Here is a 10,075-nt window from a genome sequence, read left to right as displayed (position 1 = left end):
CAATTTCGTGAGATTAATTTTCGCGGGCAAAAGATAAAATTGCCACGAAAACAAAGTTTGATTGTAGTATACATTTAAGATGGATTTATTTATGTGTAATTTCTGATTCAGTAGTCAGTTTTTGTTGAAAGCATTCTCAAACATATTGTGCTCAGACTTAAACCATTTAAAATAATTAGTCTTGGAAGAAGATAAAGAAAATTTAAATCATAAATGGTGATTTCAACTGAATATGTTTTTAAAACGTTATGAAATTCGTTCAACCGATATTTTTAAGGATATAAATGATTTTCCAGATAAATTGTTTTCTGGGAAGATATCAAGAGAATGGTGACATGAAAATGTACCAAGGTCAACTTTGATAATAATGACAGTTATGTACTTTATCAAACTAGATAAAATAGGTATAAAGTATACCGTTACAAAAGGGGGTTTCCAGTCAATAACCATATACTAAAATTATGGAAATATTTGTACTTCGTAAAGGAAAAAATATTTTATGGAAAAATAAATCATAAGACAAAAAGTCGTAACCTAAACCATTGCATTCATGGTGTATAATAATTGACTGGAAACGGCCTAATGGAACAGTAAAGAATGACTAGAAAACAAGAGATAACTGTTCCAATTTTAATGCATGTTCGAGTTGCATTTCATTGATAACATAACAAATAAATATAATACTGGATTGAGATGTAAAATTTCTCAAATTATTGCCTGTTTGACCAATCGGATGTTTTGCTAGATTTTCAGTTCGTTTCTTTGATGTTGATTGTGTTCGTCTTTCATAATGCTGATGGCGTTTAGGCCTCTTCCTCGCCTTCTTCCTCTTCGAACTCTCCCTCCTCCTCGGCGGTGGCATCCTGGTACTGTTGGTACTCAGACACCAAGTCGTTCATGTTGGATTCGGCCTCTGTGAACTCCATCTCGTCCATACCCTCACCAGTGTACCAATGCAAGAAAGCCTTACGACGGAACATAGCGGTGAACTGCTCGGAGATACGCTTGAAGAGCTCCTGGATGGCGGTGCTGTTACCAACGAAGGTAGCAGACATCTTAAGACCACGTGGTGGGATATCACAGACGGCGGTCTTGACGTTGTTGGGGATCCATTCAACGAAGTAGCTGCTGTTCTTGTTCTGGACGTTCAACATCTGTTCATCGACCTCCTTCATGGACATACGTCCACGGAACATGGCGGCGACGGTCAGATAACGTCCGTGACGAGGATCACAGGCAGCCATCATGTTCTTGGCATCGAACATCTGTTGGGTCAGCTCTGGGACGGTAAGAGCCCTGTACTGCTGGCTACCACGAGATGTAAGAGGAGCGAAACCTGGCATGAAGAAGTGGAGACGGGGGAAGGGGACCATGTTGACAGCCAATTTACGGAGATCAGCGTTCAGTTGACCGGGGAATCGGAGACAGGTGGTGACTCCGGACATGGTGGCGGAGACGAGATGGTTCAAATCGCCGTATGTGGGTGTGGTGAGTTTAAGAGTACGGAAACAGATGTCGTAGAGAGCCTCGTTGTCGATACAGTAGGTCTCGTCTGTGTTCTCAACAAGTTGGTGGACGGAGAGGGTGGCGTTGTATGGTTCAACAACTGTGTCTGATACCTGTAACATAAAATAAGGTATTAATTAATATTTTGTTGCAGGCTTAAAAGTAAGAATGTACTCAAGTAAGGCTTTGTTCGTGTAGAAATATCATATTTAACAAATTTTCTTTCTGGGTTTTGGTTTAATAATGGCGAAGTATGACTACAAATGACATCTTTAACTTACTTTTGGTGATGGTACAACGGAGAATGTGTTCATGATTCTGTCTGGGTATTCTTCACGGATTTTGGAGATGAGGAGTGTTCCCATGCCAGAGCCGGTACCACCACCAAGAGAATGTGTAAGCTGGAATCCCTGAAGGCAATCACAACTTTCTGATTCTTTTCGCACAACATCAAGAACAGAGTCTACGAGCTCAGCTCCTTCTGTGTAATGTCCCTTGGCCCAGTTGTTTCCGGCACCACTCTGTCCGAACACAAAGTTGTCTGGTCTGAAGATTTGTCCAAAAGGACCAGATCTGACGGAGTCCATGGTTCCGGGCTCCAGATCCACCAAGACAGCTCGGGGAACGTATTTGCCTCCTGTAATAGACAATGGTTACATATTAGATATTAATCTTGTTGAAATGAAAATAAACAAAGTATATAATCACGACTATATCCGCTTTATTTTGATAATTTAATGAAGTATTCTTTCGTTTCATTTAGTTTCCTATTAAATAAAATGCCATAATTACCTGTGGCTTCATTGTAGTACACGTTGATTCTCTCCAACTGAAGGTCGGAATCTCCGTGGTATGTACCGGTGGGGTCAATTCCGTGTTCATCGGAAATAACTTCCCAGAACTGAAAATAATCAATAAGAAAGCTTTAAAATCGCTGTTGGCAGAAGTACAACCTGATAAAACATTAAGCAAAAGAAATATGAGCTGCATTAAAGCAGGTTTAATCTAACGGGAGAAATTTTCTGGGCCGATACGGATCAACTGTTTGATTGCTAGGGGCACCTGTAAACAAGCGACAGGGATTTAACGCTGTGACCCAGGATCGGATGACGCGACAAAGGTAGGTATTGTTCACAAACTAAAATTTCTCCGCGGACATTTAAATCCATTGTGTGTGCGTGCCTAGTGATCAGTGGTGTGATGTATAGTTTTACTAACCGTTGGGGAAACTTGAAATCGAAAGAAACTTATTTGAAGTCTGCATGCACATAGCTATCAGAGTGAAAAGATTGTATGCTTAAGTAAGCTAAAATATCTTTATGCAATAATAAAGTATTAATCGATTAATTAAATTTATTTCTAATTATTTATTTTTCTTAGAGCATGTGATATCAGTTTCGTTTGATGAACATGATTTAATAACTTGGTTTTAAGAAAATTAACTAACAAAACTATTTTTATTCAAACTGAAAACGGTTAAGCTAACAAGACAAAATCTAACGGCCAGGAGGGGTTTCAACGGCTACCTAAATTCAAGTTCAACGTGACCTTAATTTGAAAATAATTTAGGTTCAAATTTTACATGATTTGTTTGTTCAATAATTCATTAGAAAATCAGGAATACGTAATATTTACTTTTATGATACAAATTATGTTACATTGATATATACATGTGTTATTCATTAAAAAAATGAAAATATATTTGAAGTCAACATGTACATGTATATCAGAACGTGCTTATTATATCAAAATTTGTAAACATTGAGGTACGATCGCATAATAAAAAACTATATATATGTAGTGTAAAAATAGAAAATGAAAAAAAAATATGTACAATTTATAATCAGAAATCTAAATTAGCACATGGAATGACTACATGTATCTGCTATCAACTTAGAACTTACATTCGGTAGCTTTTACCGAGGTACTTGTAAAACCATGTACATGTGTGCAATTTGCAGACAGCTAAGCATCAAAATGGTAATCATGAGTCATTGACACAAGTGAATGGGGGGGGGGGGGGGGGGTCGTCACATGTGTACACCATGACAGTTCACTCATTCACTGAATATACAAGATAAGAATGGGGTACATGTATGATCGGTTACAAGTAATCGCCAAAATTGACAGACGACATGCTTACTGATATCTTATCACTTCGTGTGAAAATAGATTATACTCACTTTAGCTCCAATCTGGTTGCCGCACTGGCCAGCCTGCATATGTACGATTTCCCTCATTTTGATTTAGTGTGTGTGCGTTCTCTCCAACACCCGTGAGAAAAGTAGACGTCTGTCTGATAAATTGAGAGCATGTGGTATTTAAACTCGTTTAGCGAGAGCACAATTTATCCATCCGCCGTGACGAAGCGCTCTCATTGGTTGATTGACACACGAGGGATTATTTTTCTACTTAACCTTTACTAAAATTAATTAATCAAAGGTTGATTTTTATAAATAAACATAAACTTTAATTTAAAATTACAAATTGAATTTTTTACTTTCATTTTTGAAAAAAATAATTTCTAATAAATATATCTATTTATAGTGAAGGTGTAGGAAAAGTAGTCATCCGCTGTTGCTATGTTGTGTTGTCAACAAACACTTCCACAATAACTTTCAGATCTGTAGTTACCAACGGTCAATTATGTAACAATAACGATAATTCTTGGTGAAATATACCTAGTAAACAAACATTGTTTACATGATACACTGCCATCCTAGTCTAGCCTTGATGATTTGAACTGCTGACATTGTAATTTTAAGTGGAATTCATTTAATTGAAAAAAAAACCGCACGTGTTCAGTATTATAGAAATTAGATAAAAAAATGTATATGTGCATTGTTTACTACAAGTTTGTTATATACCCGTCTATATACATGTCACACAAATCCAATAAATTCATATAGGTAAAATGAAAACATTTGTAATTCTCGGATAACATTTCTCTAATGTTTTCCGAATGAAAATACATGAGTAATTCATATAATTTTAATCAAGATGGTTCCCTGTCCAGCTTTATTAATGATATACCTTATAGATTACATCCCCCCTTATAATTCCGATAATGTTGTTAGCAAGACATCTTACTGTGATCAATTATTTATACCACAGTAAGAATATTGATAGAATGGTTCACCGTAGATTTATATCAGGAATACAAATTAACAATGCTGACGAAACTCTTTCTTGGAATGTCTTGTTTATTATGCATGGAGCCCATCCCAAAGTCTCTTGTTTATTCTCTAATTATGATATCTTACTCCTACCTCTCTTATTTCGACATACAGCTATAATGTATGGCCCTTTACACTACACGAGAACCTCTCGTGTACATATAATGCTATATATATATATATATATATATATATATATAATTGTGATCATGTATTTCAGAGTCCCTAATTGTCTACCCTGTAATTATCATATACCATATTTTCTGATTAATCAGTTTTCTCAACAAAATTGGGACATATCAGGTCATTACTATGCAAACATTTCGAAGAAAACTTTGTTTCGTATTTGACCCCCGGTCCCCTCCCTCACCCCCTACACACGAACGCCGTCTCTAAACTACTTAAATTGTCTGGGGTTATCAATACCATTATATGTAAGCATTGGTTATTTGACGTTTCCGTACAATTGCCCATAGTCCCTAGTGTGTCTCCCCATAACATTACAACAACATAACCCAACCTATATCATTTATCATTTATAGAACATCGTAATAAACCCAAGATTTCTTCATTTAGTTTTGGATGTCACTCATATCTTTTTATTAGCTACAATCAGAATTGAAACTAAAAACTGACGTATTATCTTTATAGATCACAAAGGAATTTAAATGGGCTGTATGACTAGTCACATTTTAATGTGCCGCACCGCTCCTAGGGTAAAAACTACAATGGTTCTACTATATAAATATTTTAAATCGAACTTTTACGTTTCATGTTTGTTCCTGCATATAAGAATAACCGAACACCGGCGAATTGTATACCGTATACATACTTTATAAGGAACAACAAAGCCCTTTCAGTATAGGACAAAACGACCTCCATGATTTAATTTACCACTTTTGTATAGTGTTCAATGTGGTCGACAGACAAGAGAATTGATTTTCAATTTGTGCACACGCACTCTGAACTGTACACGTGTACATTCTGTATATTACCCAATGACAAATTGAGAAAAAAGCCTTATTAAGGATTAAACATCCCCCCTCAAAAAAAATAATAATAAAAAAAATACTATACATTTAGTTACATAGATAGTCGAAAATTGCTACCTGTAAGTTATTTTTTGTTGAGAGATCAAGTTTGTGTTTCATTTATAATATATACAGCATATAGACATGTACAGGACGAAGGGGACGGAGTCTACATTTCCTTACGATGTTTTCTGATTCCATTATTGTAAAAGTTGAGGTGAACATTATGAATATTCATCATTTCAAAGCAAATTATGAGAGTGAGAGAGGGGATGGGTTGATGGTTTGTTCCTGAAGCTCCTCTCCCAAATGTCTGGATTCGCCACTGATGCGAATACAAAATGTATTTGATATCAAAACACTGTAAAATTTAATCAACTAAAACAGACACTCCAATGTTTAGTCTCAATCATGACACATCGACATAATTTTATGATAATATTTAGTCCTTGTAGCTAAATTCTGAAATTCATGTCTAAACCTGACGAACGTGTGAGATTTCATAAATTATAAAATAAATTATTCTTTTAAGTTATTCATCCCGAGGAAGAAATGTCATATTTCCTTAATTATTATCAATTTATCAATTAATTACAGGTATTGGGCGAATTAACCCGAAGTAATATTAGAATTAGCCCGTATTGTCATGGTAGTGCCCGGACCCGGTCGGGCGAATATCCGGAGGTCGTATTTAATTACTGCCCACTGTCCACCAGAATAGCCAATTATCACTTGTGTTAATCATTTGATCGATCCTCATATACAAGACTAAGCATGTACACGTGCGTTAAAAGCATGTGGCCTTACTCACTTATTCCAGCCACGTTTATTACCAACGAGCTATTTTGAAAACTCCATAATTAGTTTGTTGCTAATACACGATTAAAAATCTACGTAATCCGGCTTTAAGGGGATTTAAATGACGACTCGGCTAGAAAATTCGATCTTGGCAGAATGTGCCTGAGGCAAACTCCTTAACAAAATCTACTTATGTTTTCAATATTGGCCCAGGTGTATGTGTATATACACGTATATATTATATAAGAGATCGATATTTCTCGCTTGTAATACTACACGTTGGCTAATTATATGTATGGCAGGTATAAGTAGTCTATTGATTGGCTCTATGAATCAGATATTGATTTTATCACCTAAGACAAGCTGGTTCACCTCAGGGATTTTTATTACAACCTCCAATGGATTTGTTAATTGAGTGTGACAATTCCATATTTCACAATATATTATTTTGTTTGTCACGTTTCATATTTGTTTATTCTGTAATAATTCAATGTTGCTTGTTACGAGCATTTTTATTGGCTTAAAAATTTACTTTATCAATAAGGAAAAAAAATCATTCACAATCAGGATGCCATAGCTATACATGAAAGACTATATTTTACTAGAGTTACTTCCTTTGTTGTCTGAAGTTCTGTGTGATTTAAAAATGCGCCATCGCCGACAGAACATACGACGATACTCATCATGAACAATAATTGACGTATAATCGTGTATATATATATGACTAAGTAACACAGAACATAATATAATTTATTTTGTTTTGGTGCATGCGCAATCAGTACTTTATTTCATATACGACATAGTGCCATGATTCTTTTTTCGGAATGCAATAATTTATTATATTGAAGTTAAATTTGAAGCTCAAATTTCTCAATGGTGGTTAAAGTGTAAAGTAAGTAGCTTTTGTAATTGAAGAAAAATACTTATTCATCTGTTCCTGATTTTGATAGAGAAAGTACATTTGTCAGCGGTGGAGCATCTTTAATTAAAATAATTTCGAAAGAAAATATAAAGCGACGTAACGTCTTTGTAAACATGTAATACTAGCTTGGTTGTGACAGGTTGATCGAGAGAGCGATGGTTACAATTAGAATGTCAATTTTCCAACCTATTAAAATGAAATTGAACAGACTCTATGTTATTACAAGAGTGAATTGAAAGTTATAAATACATTTTAAGAACTTAGTACATGTAGAAGTACAATTTGGAAATTTTTATTGGTTTTTTTTAACCAGCAGGATAAACATGAGTTTTGAAGTCCGAAGCAAACACATATGAAATATATGTACATGTATCAATTATTAAAATTGACATTAATAAAACTTACATACAGTAAACTTATATGAGACATCGCTTATTTTCCTTCTTTTCCTTGTTAATACATGTACATTGATACACGTTCTTTTATCTACACTGATACAAATTAATAATTCAAATTAATTTACTTACAAACTTTATGCCTATAATAGGAAAATGGCACATGCCGTCAGTTTAGCTTCGACTATTTTGAGGCAATTTTATTACATGATAAGTAACTAGGAACTAAAGACCGGTTCAAAATGATTTGTTTTGGATTGAAATAAAATAATATACCGAGGAAAGATTTCAGTTAAAATGTATACACAATCTAAAAATGATTGATTGATTTATTGATTTCATTGAATTTTGAATGACCGATCTGATTGAATGATTGATCTAATTGAATGATTTGTCTGATTGAATGATTCAAATTCAAATTCATTTTATTTCTCTTTTTCGTAATAAATGTACAGAGAAAACATATTTACAATATTATATACAATCATTAGTATTCGATAAAGGTATACAGCAGTAATCATTTATATTAATAACATGAGCTTAGGAGAACAAATAATATTGTTAATCATCCAAATGTTTTTATGTTAGTAGAGTTCATTATTTCATTGGCCTTTATAAGATTGGCCGTAGCCAAAAATATTGATCAGTATACATAGTTCTTTGGGCGGATAAGGTACTACATTCTAATATATAATGGAATTCATCGCCAATTTGCTGATCGACTATTACAATGTTGACATTTTTTTCAGAGTATAAAATCTGTTGTCATCGGCCTGTTTCAACGATAAATTTATGGTTAGTTGTACGAATTATACACAATGTTATTCAGTCTCTATCATCTAAAATATCTAAATATTTTTCCAAACTAAGTGCATTTTTAAAAATTCTATAACATATAGATTTAGAGGAGTTATTCACATCACTCTCCCAGTTCTGTAAGTACTGGTCATGTAATCGTAATTTGATGACATGTTTTAACCATAAAGGATTATTATCAAAAGTAAATTGATTATTCCACAAGTTGAGTATAGATTTTACAAAACAAACATACAAAAAAATATGTATGTAGCAGGCTACATGTTCGATGAATGTAAGAAAGAAGTCTGTATAAAATGACATTAAATTTACTACTTTTAGAATGGGTCAACTGTGACAAATATGAGATTAATCTTGTGTTAACTGATTGATTTATCTGATTGAATGATTGATTAGATAGTCTGATTGATGGATTGGTTAACGGATCTGATGGTTTGGTAAATTGACCTGATTGATTGATTGGTAAATTGATCTGATTGATTGGTAAATGGATCTGATGGTTTGGTAATTTGATCTGATGGATTGGTAAATTGATCTGATGATATGGTAAATTGACCTGATTGATTGATTGGTAAATTGATCTGATTGATTGGTTAATTGATCTGATTGATTGGTAAATTATAATTGATCAGATTGATGGATTGGTTAATGGATCTCATGGTTTGTTAATTTGATCTGATTGATTGGTAAATTGATCTGATTGATTGGTTAATTGATCTGATTGATGGATTGGTAAATGAATCTGATGGTTTGGTAAATTGAGCTGATTGATTGATTGGTAAATTGATCTGATTGATTGGTTAATTGATCTGATTGATGGATTGGTAAATAGATCTGATTGATTGGTAAATTGATCTGATTGATTGGTAAATTGATCTGATTGATTGGTTAATTGATCTGATTGATGGATTGGTAAATGAATCTGATGGTTTGGTAAATTGAGCTGATTGATTGATTGGTAAATTGATCTGATTGATTGGTAAATTGATTTGATTGATGGATTGGTTAATGGATCTGATGATTTGGTAAATTGACCTGATTGATTGATTGGTAAATTGATCTGATTGATTGGTTCATTGATCTGGTTGATTGGTAAATTATAATTGATCTGATTGATGGATTGGTTAATGGATCTGATGGTTTGGTAATTTGATCTGATTGATTGGTAAATTGATCTGATTGATTGGTTAATTGATCTGATTGATGGATTGGTAAATGAATCTGATGGTTTGGTAAATTGAGCTGATTGATTGATTGGTAAATTGATCTGATTGATTGGTTAATTGATCTGATTGATGGATTGGTAAATAGATCTGATTGATTGGTAAATTGATCTGATTGATTGGTAAATTGATCTGATTGATTGGTTAATTGATCTGATTGATGGATTGGTTAATGGATCTGATGGTTTGGTAATTTGATCTGATTGAT

At 33.8% G+C, this 10,075-nt stretch overlaps 1 protein-coding gene across 1 annotated transcript; it reads right to left on the bottom strand.

Annotated features, from left to right (window-relative positions):
• Positions 1-616: 616 nt before the first annotated feature.
• Positions 617-3,848, bottom strand: LOC138306913 (tubulin beta chain). The gene is made up of 4 exons (XM_069247482.1): positions 3,690-3,848; positions 2,299-2,407; positions 1,788-2,143; positions 617-1,619 (listed from the first exon to the last, which is right to left on the bottom strand). Exons 1-4 carry the CDS (start codon positions 3,744-3,746, stop codon positions 804-806), a joined length of 1,338 nt encoding a protein of 445 aa, XP_069103583.1. The 5' UTR covers positions 3,747-3,848; the 3' UTR covers positions 617-803.
• Positions 3,849-10,075: the final 6,227 nt, after the last annotated feature.

The sequence above is a fragment of the Argopecten irradians genome, chromosome 14 (genome assembly GCF_041381155.1).
Source record: "Argopecten irradians isolate NY chromosome 14, Ai_NY, whole genome shotgun sequence".
Classification (NCBI taxonomy): Eukaryota; Metazoa; Mollusca; class Bivalvia; order Pectinida; family Pectinidae; genus Argopecten; species Argopecten irradians.
The sequence above is the reverse complement of the archived record's forward strand: the minus strand, read 5'-3'. Positions and strand labels throughout refer to the sequence as shown.

Excerpts from the sequence above, each read along its gene's own strand:
- LOC138306913 (XM_069247482.1), bottom strand. The coding sequence starts at position 3,746 with ATGAGGGAAATCGTACATATGCAGGCTGGCCAGTGCGGCAACCAGATT. Across the intron at positions 2,144-2,298 it reads GTACTACAATGAAGCCACAG|GAGGCAAATACGTTCCCCGA; the intron begins GTAATTATGGCA and ends TGTCTATTACAG. Across the intron at positions 1,620-1,787 it reads CCGTTGTACCATCACCAAAA|GTATCAGACACAGTTGTTGA; the intron begins GTAAGTTAAAGA and ends TTTATGTTACAG.